At 37.6% G+C, this 16,664-nt stretch overlaps 1 protein-coding gene across 5 annotated transcripts; it reads left to right on the top strand.

The window, feature by feature from the left end:
- The first annotated feature begins 883 nt into the window (after positions 1-883).
- On the top strand, positions 884-12,485 carry LOC139807992 (5'-3' exonuclease PLD3). 5 transcript variants are annotated; one of them, XM_071769552.1, is made up of 12 exons: positions 884-1,228; positions 5,397-5,696; positions 7,072-7,308; positions 7,903-8,024; positions 8,416-8,758; positions 8,828-8,962; positions 9,234-9,425; positions 9,535-9,663; positions 9,750-9,889; positions 10,047-10,212; positions 10,291-10,432; positions 10,611-12,485. In XM_071769552.1, exons 2-12 carry the CDS (start codon positions 5,568-5,570, stop codon positions 10,805-10,807), a joined length of 1,932 nt encoding a protein of 643 aa, XP_071625653.1. In that variant the 5' UTR covers positions 884-1,228; positions 5,397-5,567; the 3' UTR covers positions 10,808-12,485. The 5 variants fall into 5 exon arrangements, with proteins under 5 accessions (XP_071625653.1, XP_071625655.1, XP_071625652.1 ...); XM_071769551.1 differs by lacking the exon at positions 884-1,228 and adding an exon at positions 2,786-3,138; XM_071769553.1 differs by lacking the exon at positions 884-1,228 and adding an exon at positions 4,079-4,518.
- Positions 12,486-16,664: the final 4,179 nt, after the last annotated feature.

Consider the following 16,664-nt stretch of genomic DNA (forward strand, 5'->3'; position numbering starts at 1 on the left):
TAGGTTGACCTCAAATCCGAAATCCAAAAGAAGATCTAATTAATAAGTCAAAACGATTGACAAGACGCGACTGATGAATAAAGGGGCTCAGAACTGTAACAGAGGATGTTCGTGCCGAAATATATTACATTAAAATGGTGTTTTTCTTTCTAATTGATTGTATCATGATCCTGTTTTTCTTATTATTATTGATTATGTTAAAAATTAAAATTTACAACCGTCTCGGCCTGTCATTAGACAAGATCTAACTCAGGAACGGGCACCTGGGGTGATTTTTACATCGCAGTATCAAAAAAATGAAGCTCACGTCACAGTAATTTTAACGTGCTTCTTTCGTTTTTTAAATGTTTTTTTTATTTCTCCTTACTTCTTTCAGAAAATGTTAAGTAAATCTATGTAAATAAAGATATGCAATATATAATGTAATTAATAATAATGAATTTTAATTGAGGTATAATAATAACTCCAAATAAGTAATCATTTATAAAAACAAATTAGGCGCTTGTTCTCAGGTTAATCCCAATAAAATTTGATTTTAAGTTTCTGAATTATAAGATAATTTTTGCGCGTATCGGTCGGCGGCTCTCGCACGCTCATTCGTCATGCAATCCGACTATTCCGTGTCAGCTACTTTATTATTAGAAAACTCGGTAGACGGGATTTGCGCTCGCTTAGACGTTTTACGAGTGTTAAGTTTCATTCTTTGCTGACTTTGCGCCGTTCGCGCGAAATTGAATGCGCGCGGTCGATACGCGCGGCGACGCTGCTGATGAACGCCGATCAGCGTTCGCGCCAGATATACCGGTTCCGCACGGTAACGCCATCGTGATTCGTGATCGCGCGTGACCACGCGTCGCTCCGCTTTCCGTGCGTGACTTTGTAATATACGTATCGAACTCCGGCGTAAGCGCCGGACGGCGTGTCGTGTTTGATAAACAATCGCGTCGGTGGCCGTTGCTTATCGCGCGAGTGCGTACGGCTGGGTATCGAGTGTCACGAGGCGCGTTCAAGTCGTGGAACGAGCCACGCGCTCCAACGCGGACGGTACACGTTACGCTTACGCACCGTGCACACGCCTCGCGCACGAGGTTTGACGCGCGGACGCGTCCGACTCGTGGAACGAGGAACCCGAGGAACGACGACGCGACACGGAGGAACGCGACGACGAGTGGCGCGCTGACGCGACTCCAAAATCGACATGAAAATTGGAACGGGAATGTCGAAAAATGTAATGGGAAAGTAACAAAGAATCTGTAACTGATTGGGAAATGACGAGGGAGAGTAATAAGATAAACGGAGCTTTTGACTCCGATTTTTATAACGTAAATTAAAAGGAGAGATCACGTGTCGATGAAAATCAGGGGAGAATTCAATGAAATAGGGACGGTCCGATCGTGGTTCGATTTCTGGCTCGATTTAAGATTAAAGTCTTGAATTCGAGAAGCTGTACGGTTATATCATTGGCTGGATGGAATCTCAAGATGGTCTGAAACCAGACTTGAATGCGTCGCGTAGCAGCCGAAGGGCACGTGGCGCAGCCTCCATCTTTGCGACGCGCGAAAGATTTAAAGATGAGGTTTAAAGGGAGATCGCGGAATTGAAAGTTAGGGAGGGTCTAGATTGTCTAGAAAATTGATTTTATTACGCGCGAAGGGAGCCCTGGCGAAGACAGGAGACGGAATATCGACATATAAGTACGCTTGGCTCTTCCGGCGCGCGCGTTTATCGGAACCGAACAAAGGGAAAGAGAGATAAAGCCCCCCCGCCTAGTAAAAAGATCGTAAAAAAGTCTAAAGGAGAAAAAGAAACTCGAGCACGTATACCCGCGCGTAATTGTTTCAACTCGTAAAATACACTTCTCCCCGCATGCTCTAGTATTTTCGCAAACTTTTCGCCCCAGTCGTGAAATCCGGTTTGTTTAGCCCGCTTTCACATTCATTATTCGGAATCAGGCGACCCAGACGTATTATGCGTACAAAGAATGAGAAGAAAAAAAAATGGTAAAAAAAAATAGGGCGAGAAAAGCTATACCGACTGCACTATAGCTCATCCCGTATACATGGCGATCCTATTGTTTCGCTCGACGCAGGCTGACGATGCACGAAGTGCGTCTATCAGCTATGGCAATTTAAAAAAAAAATCCTCGTCGAAACTGGGGTAAAAAGTTGGAGGACATCGGGAGCGGAAAGGAAGAGAGAAAAAGCGGAACTCCCGAGGATTTCCGGGACAGACTCGATTCACGGAATCGAGGACACGTGCGATCGGTATATACCTACTCCGACATGCCTTGTTCTCGCGAACCGAAAAGCGACGTGAAAAATTGAAAAGGAAAAATGCAAGGAAAAATATCGACGGAGAACACGCGTTTAACAAATAAATAGCTTCTGACATTTTTACAACATGGAATGAATTAACAAACATCGACGTTTTCGGTCACCGGGCGGGACCTCGTGTGTCACAATAACTTCCCAGACAGCACAATGTCCAAAATCGAGACGTAAGACGTCTTAAAATTGTGTCGTCTGGGTCTCGTGAATTTTCTACATTCCTTTGCGCCCCGATAGAAAACTAATGGAAGATCCCGTCGTAAATCGAGGGGGTAGAGAATAGCCGGGGGGCTAACGGCGCCGCCGTCGGCACGTGCTCCAATTCTTACGACCGAAGGAAGATTAGTTATCAGCGAGGATCTCGGGCACGAGGACACCACGTGCGCGAGGGTGTACTGACGGCGGGAACGGTACCTTCGGGCACGGGGATCGATAACCGGGGCGACCGGAGGCGGGAAGGAGAGTCGCGTATATATCGACGAAGCGTTTTGTTCCCTTTCGCTGGGTATTCCCGCCGACCTGGCCGAAAGATGCTTCGCGCGCATGCACGCCGCGGAGCGTTTTCCTGCGACGATGACAGATCGAACGAGCAGTCGCCACCGAAAGTGTTTCGCGGAGCGCGCGCGCGAAACCGATCTCCGCTTCTCTCTCGCCGCTCCGCTCGGCCGATTCGTGGGGCCGCGTGTCTCTCTCGTCCCGTGTAATTGTCTCCTCTTGGCGTGTCCGTCCCGTCGTCGTCTTCACGCTCGTTTCCACGCTCGCGCCACGCTTGGATCCCCCGTGTGGCCGCCTCGATCGGTCGATGCGCTCGGTAATAAGCGTCTCGCTGCGATATGTACGCTCGAGCCCGCATAGCGACTATATTCCGTTACCGCACGTTAAAACGGCACGTGCATCGGCGCTTCGCTTGTTGAGAAAACTTGTCCCGAACGGAGACAGTCGCGAGACGGCAAATTAAATGCGAGATGCCGCAGCCTCCGAGCGTCTCCGAAGCATATGGGATCGCGTTATGGATCCGCGAGCGAGATTTTTGCGATTTGAAATGCCGATGAACGCGTCGCTGATATGAGATATATGGCCTGCAGAGTACATTGCTTGTAATTTTATTATTATGCACACGTGATTACCGAAGATACCGAGTTATATTGAAGTCTTTCTCTTGTACTTTACACTTGTTACTTGTTATCAGATTATCACCAATTGAGCAACACCAGTATTTATTTATCGCTTTATCACGTATTACTTTTAAGTAACGTGAAGATTGGACAGAGTGTGCATCAATCATATCGTTATTTTCTATAATTTTCTCTTCTTATTTGTGTAAATGCACAATGCAAGTTATTATTATGAAAAGATCTCTTATATATAAACATACACTTAGATCTCTTTTAACGTATACACTTACCTACCACATTTTTCTAGCACATGTAATTTTTGTAATTAATTTTAATATGATGGATATAATTAATTTGTTTTATCTATGTAAACACACAATGCGAATCATTTAATACATTTAATACATTTCTAGCGCACATATAATTTTTATAATCAAAGTATATAATAGATAATTAATTTATTTCATTAAACATCCATTATGTATAATTTATCCATTTATTATCCAATAATATATTAACGAATAATAATATAATTAATAAGACTTTATATAATTTTATAATATGTTAATTGTGTGTTAATATAATTATAAGAGCATTTCTTAAAAAATTAAATAATTTTACTTTTATTTTCTAATTTCCATTGTGCGCATTTGAAAAGACGTAAGAGCTACGCAAATATTTCTCTTGGCGTTAAAAATTTACAAATTGGAAATGGGTTAATCGCGTCGTTTCATCAATCGGGAGTGTTATCGAGGCCACGAGGACGTCCTCTGCGCAGGTGCTCGCCGCGACATGCGACCTTTCGATCGTTCTTTCGCGGCTGGGAAAGGTGTTTGTCATCCCTTGCACTTTGATGTGGATCGCCGTCGTCGTCCAGGCGACGGAGACCGCGATCGGATCGATCTCGATAAAATAGAAAGAGACAACATAGAAAAACAATGCGTCCGCGGGTCTCGACGCGGGAGGTCGCGAATTAAACGTCGTCGTCGAGTCATATCGCGAATGAGACAAAGAGACGCTAATCGTTTTGTTATCGATCACGTCCGTTCGCGATATACGTTATATAGAGTCGCGACGTAAGCTTCTCCGTTTCTTCGGCCGACGATTTGATATCCGACTGATTGTGAGAGAAAGATTAGGACCGGGATCGCGGCTAATTGAATCAAGCACACGACGTGTTACAATCGGGGGATTGTTCCATTTGTCGAGATTAACCGGCGGGAAACCGTTCTCAGCCACTGCCCGACGACGGGAATAAAAACCAGCGGCGGGAAACGCGCGAGTTTCTTTCACGTTAAGCCTCGCAAGAGTCGCTAATCCGATAATAAAGGAAATCTTCTGTACGAGTTCCAAAGATCTTCTCCGGAGAAAAATTATTTCGTTATTTTTGCCCTTTTTATTCCTCTTTGAGGTCTAAAAATATAATTCAAAAATTCGGTGACAGAAAAAGAGAGTTTTTTTACGAGGCTGATGTTTTAAAGATCGAAAAAAAAAAAACATTAGTGTCTTGCAAGACACGGATATATTATTATTATAGGTACTATGTTGCAAAATCGTTTCCTGTTCTTTCTCGGAAGATATTTTTGGGAATATATTATTTTTTCCAATTGGAGAGACGTTGATGCTATTCGATATATTAATTATTTGTTATTCTAAACAGTTATGCAGGAAAACTTTCTTCTGCGTATTTTCCGCCGTTCTAAATCGGTTCTAGCTTGACAAGGTAGCGAGTAATAAAAATAGCGCGTCGTATGCTAACGTCTTATTGCCGGTATATAGGAACATTATGGATGAGCGTTTGATTAAAGGCTGATCTCTCGACCGTCGCGCGCCGCGCGTTAAATTTTAAACGCGCGGCCGGAATCAATGCCGCAACAAACGCACACACACGCGCGCCGCGCATAATACGGACGTAGGATACGGATGACATTTCTCTTGTCTTGTCTGCCGACAGATATCGATGTGGATGTCGAACATGGTGCAAAAGTCGGACAGCGGAAACGACGCCGCCGGCGAGGCCGGTCGCCGCGTGCACGCGAGTTCGATCGACGACGAGTCGTTCGCCACGACCTTGACGCATTAAAGGAATTGCCACATTGCGAATGTGCGTCGAAACGCGATCGAAATGTCATTTTTTGGACGGAAAATGGGCGGTGGCGGAGGCGGGGGCGGCGGGGGTTCCGAGCATACCGGTCATAACTTGCAGGACGGCCTATTTCAAATTGCATCGCAGGCCTGTCACATCCTCGTGCAAGTGAGTGCGATCTCCGCGTATGGAGACGTTTGCGATTGTCAAGTATTTGATAAGGCACTATCCGACGCAGAATCGGATGAGATAACATTTTAAATGGACATTGAAAACAATCTCTAAGACGACTGACGTAAGACATAAGATTTACGACTTCTTTTCGCAATAAATTCTTTACGGCGATTTAATAAGGATGCTTATTAGCGTTAAAATGCAAATGAATTATCGATTTAAGTATATGCTGTGTTTCAAAGACCGACAAAAAATCGGCGCGGAATTTACCGAGCTTGAAAAATATAAAATTAGTATACAAAAAAGTATACAATATTTATTATTAGACTACCAAGATCCAGCCTGGAAATGGCGTTTTTCTCTCTAATTGATTTTATAATATTATATCGATTCTGTTTCACTCATTATTATTGAGTATTATGTAAAATATTGTCGGAGACAATATCGAAAATAGTACTGGAGATACTATCAAAAACAATACTGCAATCGTTATCGTGTGTAGTATTAACAAGAATGTTTAAGTTTTACATTTTGCTGGTAAAACTGGAATACGCTTCATATTAATTTAATTTATCCTCGATTAAATCACGCAATCTATTGCATTGTATAACATGCAAAAAAAAAAAGAAATATAATTTACAACATTTTGTACATTTAAATTCCGAAAACCGCAGTAAAACCGCATGGCACGCATTATCTTTTTCATGTTTGATTCATATTGTTCATGAATCATGAAACGTATGTAATATGTAACGTTTGAATCAATAAGTTGATGCGGCGTGTGTTGTAATCTTAATCGACTCGAATGTACATCTCATTATTCACGCACACTTTGTTCTTCGAGAGGATATTTTCCTTTTACATTTCTACTTTGTTCTTCAAGAGGAATTTTTCCTCTTACGTTTCCACGTTTTTTCCAACAGAAGAACTTCATTAATTATACTCGCATGACATAGCGGAAGACATCGGGATGTGTCTCGCGCCTCTTCGTGAGATTCGCGAGATTGCAAATTCAAAATGAATTTATTCACAGTAAAAATTTAAACTTTTTATCTTTTTCTCCCGACTCTGCTGCCAACCTTCGGTTGGCGAAGACGAGGGAGTATGCGTTTCACCGGGGCCGAACCTTTGTTAACATTTGATTTTAAAGATTTGCTCAAAAGATTTTACTAAGCCTTAAATTAAAATGATATAAACGTAAAGCGTATGTGAAGTTAATCGAAGAATAGAATTTTGCTTTGTAAATAACGTATCGCTTTCAATTTTCTCCTTTAATGTCCGGACAATCGATCAGAAACTAAAGACTACAGGTTGGAGCGGTAAAAATAAATATCGTTTTCTTTCTCTCTCTCTCTCTTTCTCCGTCAAGGTGAATAATACGCACAACGTTTCTTACGGAGGTAGCAATAATGTGAATAACATCGCGTATTCGAAGTACTCGACGGCTGGCGACTCCACCGCTCCGACGACATCGTCATCGACGAAAGGGGCGACCGCAGCCAAACCGTATCCGAAGTACGCGGAGCCTCGGGACAAGGACCAGGACGTGGTGGTGTTGTTGCCGCATCGCAAGAACAGAGCACCGCGACTCAAGCACAAATTATCGGTAAGTATCATCGTATATCACTCTGGCGATACATATAAAATTTTATGCCGCCGTCGCATCGCGTGCATTTATGCGCCGATCAAAACAGAAATGCATTCAACTTACGTAATTTACAAAGCCCGACAATTTCATTAACAGTTTTAATAACGAGTCATTAATTTTATCCTTGAAGCGGATCGTTTGCTTGTAATCTGCTCCATAATCTCTCAGCAGAGGAAAACGCGATGTGTACGTCTTACAATAAAAATTTTTTCTCGATACTTCCTCGTTTCATCGTCAGAAAAAAATCCCCGATTAATCTTCGAATAATTCGTTTATTTCCCTAATGAATCACGAGCGGATTGATTTTCTCGTCACGGATCCGTTCGGATGAATGGCAAAGTCCGCGCGCTCCTTATCATATTAATGAGATAAAGTCCACGTGGTCTGTTTTTAATCAAACACTTGACAGAAAAATGGTGGTAAGGACCGGTGAAGCATATTTTCTTTTTATATTGAATCTTTCGGGCAGATTTTCGTAACAATATTACAACGATATTGCGCAACATATTTGTAACATGAAAAAAATAGCATACGTGATATACTCTGTTGTAGACCGTTTCCGAAAACGCACGGCTGGATGTGAACTCCCCAGGAGGTGACGACGATTTAGAGTTATGGGATCAGACCGGATTTATGTTGAGAACCAACGTGGACTATCCTCTCACGAATTCAAAGTACGTATCTAATAGTCCAATTTAAAAAAAATTGAGAGAAAGATTTATGACAATGGTTTTTGGGAAATAATGTAAACGCATATATTTTTCATTATTTCGTCAATTACGTGAAAATAATATACTTAATAAATTTAATGAAAGACTCTCTATTCTACAAATAAGTATATTCTCGGTTGACGAATAAATTATTATTTCAAGTATATAGAGAGAAAGCTTATTATTCTTCATGTTTTTTTTAATGTAGTTACTTTTTACGAATTAAAATGCGCAATAAAGAAGCTACTTAAGGTTTAAAGATGTTTGACGCAAGAAAATTGTGACTCTACTGTTATTATATATGAGATCTCATAAAAAACGCAATATAATTTAATAATATAATTTTCTGTCAAAGGTGGGGCGCACAGGGTTGGTGCAGACCCAGTTGCATACCGATAACGATCATACTGATTCTGATCGTTCTGGTGGTGCTTTTGCCACTGTTGGACCATGCGGCGGACAAATATCTAAATTCCACCGCGTTGGATTCGGAATCGACGTGCATGGATTATTGTAACATATCTCTAGTGGAAAGTATACCTGTGGGATTGAATTATAACAATAATACGCCGCAGCATGAAACGACCTACGATTCTTGGATGGATCTCATCGGGATGGCGCAGGACACCATCGAAATCGCGTCCCTTTATTGGACAATGAAAAGAGAAGATGTGTTTCCCGATGACAGTGCTAAGATGGTAAATAGTGCGTAATGTATCATACACACTCAACCGTTGACATCGTCCGTTTAACAAATTGTCTTACAGGGAGAACAGGTGTTCCAGTCGCTGTTAGAAGCCGGAAGAGATAGACAGATCAAGCTAAAAATTGCACAGAATCTTCCTTCTCGCTTGTCTCCGAACGTCGATACGCAAATTTTGGCCAAAAAGGCTAAAGCACAGGTGATATATTATAGTGTCCATTTTGACAATGGTATATTATCTTTAAATTTCATATAATTTTTTAGTAAATTTTTTCTATCTAGTCAGTTGATAAAATATATATAATATATTCATATAGGCAAATATTTTATCATTGAACTGACTAGATAGAAAAAATTTACTAAAAAAGTCATTACCCAGTTTTACTAATTTTTTATCAGCATTTATTTATTTATTAAAATTTGCCGTGAATATAATTTTTTGAAGGCAACGTATTTTTGTTTGAATTCAGGTGAGAAACTTGAATTTTGCTGGATTGTTGGGCGGCGGTGTACTTCACACGAAACTCTGGCTCATCGACCGTACTCATCTGTACGTCGGCTCGGCAAATATGGATTGGAGATCTCTTTCGCAAGTGAAGGAACTCGGTTTGATAGCTTTGAACTGTTCCTGCTTAGCAAACGATTACGCCAAAATATTCGATGTAAGCAGCGAAATAAAATAAAAATGTGTAGTACGCTTCAGCTATGTTTACTATATCTTTGAATTGAAAATTTATACAATTATCACTGATCTTTTTTTTTATTTTACAGGTATACTGGAAGTTAGGCGAAGACGGTAAAGTGCCTTCCACATGGCCAGATTCTCTTAGCACAAAGATAAATATAGATAATCCTATGAATTTTACATACATGGATAATAAGTACAAATTATTTATCGCAGTTAGTATCATATTAATTTAAACGTGTTATATTGTGGCAATTATTCTTTTCAAGTTGTAGAAAATATATATATTAAAATGTTACAGAGCTCACCTCCGCCATTTTCGCCGAAAGGTAGAAGTAGCGATCTAGACGCGATTGTGCACTGTATTACTAAAGCGGAAAAGTTTATTTATATCTCTGTGATGGATTATTTCCCGTTAACGATATATACTCCACAAATAAAGTATGTATAAAATATAAATATATTGAATATAAAATGTAGTGAAATAGTGAAACAGACATATATATATAATAATATAAACTATTATATAATATAGCAGTATCTTTTTCTTTTATATTATTTCTTCTATATTAACGTTGTTTTGTGTCTATGTTTGCAGGTATTGGCCTACAATAGATAACGCTCTAAGGGCGGCGGCAATCGAACGTAAAGTAGAAGTGCGTCTTTTGATCTCTTGGTGGAAACACTCTAGACCGTCGGAGTCCTATTTTCTTAAATCACTGCAAGACTTAACGTACAGTTATCCCAATGTCAAAGTCGAAGTGGTGAGTATTCCATTCAGATATATAAATGCTTACGTATTTTTCTGATGACAAATTCGAATTGCCAAATTTTTAATATAGAGAAGGTTTATCGTACCCACCAACTCGTCTTTGGATAAAATACCATACGGGAGAGTGAACCACAATAAATACATGGTCACCGATATAGCAGCTTATATCGGAACAAGCAATTGGTCGGGCGATTACTTTATTGACACGGCTGGTGAGTCATTCAAATATCGAGTTTCATGAAAATAAAATAAGATAAATTATAGTATAAGTAGTAAAACTTGCATACGTTATTATTGTAAATGAATTTGAAATATACATCATCTATATATATAAGTACTGTTCTTTTTTAATGCTTGGTTTAAATTTTTAACGCAAATATTTTATTTCAGGTATCGGCACCGTGTTTGAAAGCGTTGGACATCAGAGCAACGACAACATAAGACAACAGCTGGAAAATATCTTCCACCGTGATTGGTATTCCAACTATTCTTTTCCGTTAAATATAAGCGAGACTCGTCCTGAAAACTCATGGGACTTATCGAGAAATTCATTTCAACAATCATATGAACCTTATATACATGTATAACTATACCACGCATAATCGCGCATACACAGCGGTCATTTTTAATCATGAAACATTTATCGTGTTGATTTGATCGAGAAGAGTTTATTCTAAACGGGACAACTAAAATTATTTTATGTATGTATTTCTTTATTATATTCTAACCGTATTATGCTCTTTTCAATTTTAAATATTTTTGTAAATATTTTTTAAAATTTTCATAAATCTTAGACTCTACGCAAACAGTGGATCATTGTAATATTGGAATTTATCGTTACATATATATGTTGCTGTTTACTTGTGTGTTTATATATATTATACATGTAGCATAATATGAAGCTATTTAGTGATAAGAAAGTAAATTACGATATTTTTTAGCGCTAAAACTATTACAGCGCTAAGTTTGCTATACCTGGTGACATATAAATCAATATTTTGTCTTTTATATGAATATTTTTTAATAATTATTACGTCAATGAATCATGAACTAATTAAGAATTCAGTTTACAAAAGCAAATGAATTTGATCAAGTTCATATATATTTTTCATTTAATGCATAATATTTTTACATATTTTCTAGTAATCAAGTATTTTTCTCAACTTCTGTCCTAAAAATTTGCCTTCTAATCTCTCTGAAATCTTCACAAATTCCATCAGTTAAAACAATGGGCGATATCAGTTCTTCCTTTCTGCTGATCTTTCTTTATCTCACGACCTTCGTTATTCATATCGCGTTACGTTTGCGAAAGTATCGGATATTGTTTAACGAAAGAAGCACATTGTTTAATGAAAAGGGTAAAACGTGCCTTACAGAAAAATATGTCTTTGCGATAAGCACGGCGATATTAATCTACAGAAATGCATCGACTCTGCGTTCTTCCACGAAACTTGTGACTTCTCTATAGAATTTATCCATTTGTGTTGTCGCCTTTCTACTAATATATGCAAAAATGGGACCTGATTATTAATGTCTTGATAAGTATAAAAAAGAAAGAAACAAAATAATTAAGTAGATGGTTTGTTCCCCGATAAAATGGCTACTACAATGTCGCTTGTGCGATGTTGATTGATTGAGTATAATCCATCTGTGGTATAATCTTCGAGCACTGCAGTTATTAATATCGTCAATTCAATTCTCCCGTCACAGAAAAAATAAAATAAGACAGAAAAAGACTAATAATACCTATTTTGTCAAAGCTCTAATAAACTTTCATTATATCTTAAGCACTTCAATATGCGGTACTTATATGTATAATAATATTTAAATGTAAAATGCATGTTTAATTAAATGTAAGGAGAGTAACAAACGTTAAGTGATACTGAAAGTTTCTATTATTGATGGACATTAGTATTGTGACAATCTGCAAGTTACCTTCCATTATCTGCGAAATTTATGTAAATAAGATATAGATTTAAAATGAATTAAGTATATACACGATTTTTATGCCTTCAAAATAAAAAAATTATGTCAAATCACAATAATTAATCGATTTTCAGTGGAAGGTGTATCCAAATCATTGTTTAATTTCTAATAATAAAGGGCATTACATATATTCTATAGTATTACACATAAGTTCGTTACTTTGCGTATTATCAATTGTAAACGACGATAAACAATGAATTGCTTTATGAAATATTGCTGTGATTGCGCGCGCAAACAATGAAGAATATATAAATTATACATAAAGATCTTTCTCTGCTATATTCGTGGCTTACTTCAAATAAGTGCTCTTTTAATCGTATAAAAATGACGACGAAGTATTTTAATGACTTTACCTCAATTTTGCAAGTAGTATGAGAGAGGAGAAAACAATTTCCATGCGAATTCACAGATCCTTCCTTCTCCCCTTTTCATGTACATGCACATACATTTTATCAGCTTTATGTCACGATATAGGGCGATTCAATTCGTGAGCGATCTTATATTCAATATTGTTTTAGGTCTGATCTTATTAGATGATCTCTTAACCCTCCGTCACCCCTCTGGGTCTTTTTCGAGACAAGCGAAATTTTGAGCTTATCAAATATCTCCGAAATAAAGAGAGAGCAAGGTCTGGCTCCCTTCTTTAAAAAAAGTTGTTAGTAGTGAGAACTCACTCGCCAAGAGACGCCAGAATTCGGCAGGTTGGACAAAATGGACCCAAGGGAACATCGAAAACGGTAAAAATAATGGTGTTCACGGAGGGTTAAGATTCATCCAGCTATTGAAATGACTATATAGTATTTCGAGATTTTATTTAAGACAATTAAAAAAAATAGACTATGACAACTGTTCCTATATAGAAACAATGTATGTTATATGTGCTATATGTACATACATACATATATTCGTTTAAAGATTCTTTTGTACGTATGTATATGAAAATTCCGAAACGTTTGTTTACTCATGTGCTTATACGCTTATGTGTTTATAAAAATGACGATTCTGACATAATACAAATTCTATTCCGAGAAGAAAGGAGTACGAGAATACCTATAAGCGTACACAAATTCTGGCTTTATTTAAATAAACTTTTAGCTAGAGATACGATGATAAATTACCGTTACCTTTAATGGCACCCAAGAGGAAAAACGTTAATATATATTATAAGTTAAATTTCAATAAATCTTAATAAGATCAACTGTATTGCAATGAGAGAAAGTATATACAGGCGATTTCCATAGAAATGCCAATTCTGAAATTACTGAATAATTAAAGCTGTAGAATGCAAAGATATTAATATTTTTGGAATATTTCTTAATATATTCCATTTGCTTATAATATCTCGTCTCTCTTGCTTCAGCCAATTTTTTGCAAAAATTTTGAATATATAATTTTTAATGCTTAATAATTCGTTTAAGTCCATATTGATTTTTTACTAAAATAAATTTACAATTGTAAAACTTAAATCTCTCTCTCTCTCTGTCTCCACGTGTATCGACTCTTGATATAAGACATTTGTATATATTAACTCATTTTTTCAGAATGAGCAATATAACAGACGCAGACGGCATGAAATGACGTACATAACGTTGTAAAAAGACCGTAAAAAGAAAACAGTAAAAATTATCGATGATGTATGTGCAACGTAAAATGCTAATCAGTTTAATAAACTATAAGTATAGGCTCTTTTAAATAAATTAAATAAAAAATAGTGAGAGAGGCAATCGAAGCCACGCGCGGTAATTATTACGCAATCAATATATAGACAATAAGATACTTTAGACGTTTCGACACTTCTTTTGTGTCGGTTATTTGTTTTTTCAAAGTATCAAATATCATTATGGACCTCACGCGGTCAAATCGTTCAAGCTTTGGATCAAATATATAATAAAGTCCTTATCAGATGCAATCTTAAAATTGAATTTTTACGCAAATGTATCAGATACAACATTGCATCTTTCTGTTCTGTAATGCTCCAAAGGACAATCGAATTTGAATCTCTCCTTTCTTCCTGGTCTTCCAACCTGGGAGTTAAGCGTCGAAGATGTGATCGATTCGGAGCAATTGCATACTGGCATATCTATGGCCTGATAGACTAAGTACCGAACGTTCGTATGGTTTTTATTATTTTATTGATTTGATTGCGCTTGTCGACCGATCGACTAATTCTTCCTTCTTCATCTACATACGAAGTTTTAAACAAATTATGTTCTTCATTTCTCAGTATTGTTTTAAAATCCATTTGCCAAATGTAACGTAAATTATTTGTCGTGTTGTGTATTATACAAACTCTGAGGACGAGCGTGGCCTATTAGACAGCGCATTGGTCTATGGAGCCAAAGGTCCCGGGTTCGATTCTCGGTAGAGCTAGAAAAATTATATAAAAAAAAAAAAAAAAAAAAAAAAAATTATATTCGCTCGTTCTCCTCTCGGAAGGCAATGGCAAACCACCGAGAGTATGTCTTGCCAAGAGAACTTCTCTAAAAAATATAGCCGTTCAAAATCGGTGTTAAACTGTAAACCCCATATACAATGTGTATAATCTACGTGCGCAACATATCTATATGAAGAGAAGTCACCCAACGGAGTTATCAAAAGGGCAATACATTTGGGAAGTGAATTTTAAAACATTACTAGTAATGTACGAGTAATGTTTTAAAATTAATTTCCCAAATGTATTGCCTTTTTGATAACTCGTTAGAAAAATAGATGTCCACAAAATCACTTATCGAGTTGTGTACAAAACGCGTTGGTTTATAGGACTGTCGAGAATTCATTTTCTTCAGAACAAGAGATTCTTTAGTCGCTTTTGACCGTTAATCTTATATTGTTTGTAATTTTCATGTATACTAATTTTGTTTACACGCTGAAGATGACACAAAGAAAGTGTCGAAACGTCCGAGAATATCTATTGACTAATAAGTATATTATATTTTATTGACCATATATTAATTGCGTAATAATTACCGCGCGTGGCTTCGATTGCCTCTCTCACTGTTCCCTATTTGATCTAATCAGTTTACTTTAGCAATATTAAGTATTCAGCGTTAAATATGAAATAAAATTATATTTCCCGTTTCGCCATTCTACATCTCCTCAGTATTTTCCCCAAAAACGGTACATGGCTCAGGTAATTCGGAGCCGCAGTTGGGTCACCCAGTTCTGGTTGAAACTTTTTGAATGTACGAAGATGTTTTTATGTGTCTGTGAACGGTTCAATCCTCTCCACGACGACTTGTCCGAGTAACCGTTATTAATTGGTCAAAATGTTTATGAAACCGGTACTGCGTTACCGGTAACGCAATTGTGTCTCTTCTTCGGAGAATTTATACGTTTATTTATTCAGTAATCCTGGGAATACCCCAGTCAATTCTATCTTTTAAAGATAGAATTTCCCCTGTTCTTCAAGCTTTTGTTACTGAAATTGATGAGCTATAACAGCGTCTTCCTATGTAACATAAATACAATCGAAATATGGAAGCTTCTATTTTGTAAAGTAAGTTGTATTCCACCGTAGAACTTGTTTTTTAATCTAAGGCCGGTATTTATAGTCGGTTCTTATATTTAAGACCGTCTTAAGTACAATTTTAAGATGTCAATCAATCACAAAGCAGTATTATTAGCATCTTAAGACATATTATTTAAGACGGTCGTAAATATAAGAACCGACTATAAATACCGGCCTAAAATTTGCTGGGATAACTTCGTACATACATTAGTCTTAGGCGCGGCCTTTTTTGATGGGCCATCAAATTATCAACCATTTTGGCATAACTGTGAAGAACCTATCATTATTTGCGTTTTGAACGAGTTATCCTTGGAATTCTTAATTAGAACTTTAATATCGATGGATTAAGTAAAATAGGTCTGAGTAAAATACAAATATTAAATTTGCCTTCTGCGAGGAAAACTTTACATTACAATAAAATTTAACTTCGAGGAATAGATGATATCTGAATAATTCATACCCCGGTATTTCTATGTCAATCTTTGACACACAGTTCGCCATTTATTTTTTACTTAGAGACAAAATCGATGTTGAGAAGAGTACTTAGAAGCGTGCTGAATTTGTAAGTGTCATTTGCATCTTCGTGTTATTCCGCCAAAATTTTTTTCGACCAGTATACAAAGTTATTCTTGTAGATTTTAGACATTACGAAAGTACAAATTAACATTGAAATACAATCTATTTTACAATGCGACGATAAAAGCTTCCGCATTCCAATTTTATTTCTGTCATTCCATCAGACGCTATTACAGCTAATTAATGCCTAATAAACAGTCGACCTTTCCCGCATGTCTTCTCCGTCCACGCGCGTCCTCCACAAGGCACCGAGGTGGCCTTTATCCCGAGGGGGCAGCGTTCGCGTGAAATAAGATGAACCAAAGGATACGTATCTTCATCCTTTCCTTTATTCCACATTACGGACGCTGACGCAGGTGGTGGACGCGGAGGAG

The sequence above is a fragment of the Temnothorax longispinosus genome, chromosome 2, assembly GCF_030848805.1.
Source record: "Temnothorax longispinosus isolate EJ_2023e chromosome 2, Tlon_JGU_v1, whole genome shotgun sequence".
NCBI classification, from domain to species: domain Eukaryota; kingdom Metazoa; phylum Arthropoda; class Insecta; order Hymenoptera; family Formicidae; genus Temnothorax; species Temnothorax longispinosus.

Excerpts from the sequence above, each read along its gene's own strand:
- LOC139807992 (XM_071769552.1), top strand. The coding sequence starts at position 5,568 with ATGTCATTTTTTGGACGGAAAATGGGCGGTGGCGGAGGCGGGGGCGGC. Across the intron at positions 8,025-8,415 it reads TATCCTCTCACGAATTCAAA|GTGGGGCGCACAGGGTTGGT; the intron begins GTACGTATCTAA and ends TTTCTGTCAAAG. Across the intron at positions 8,963-9,233 it reads CCAAAAAGGCTAAAGCACAG|GTGAGAAACTTGAATTTTGC; the intron begins GTGATATATTAT and ends GTTTGAATTCAG.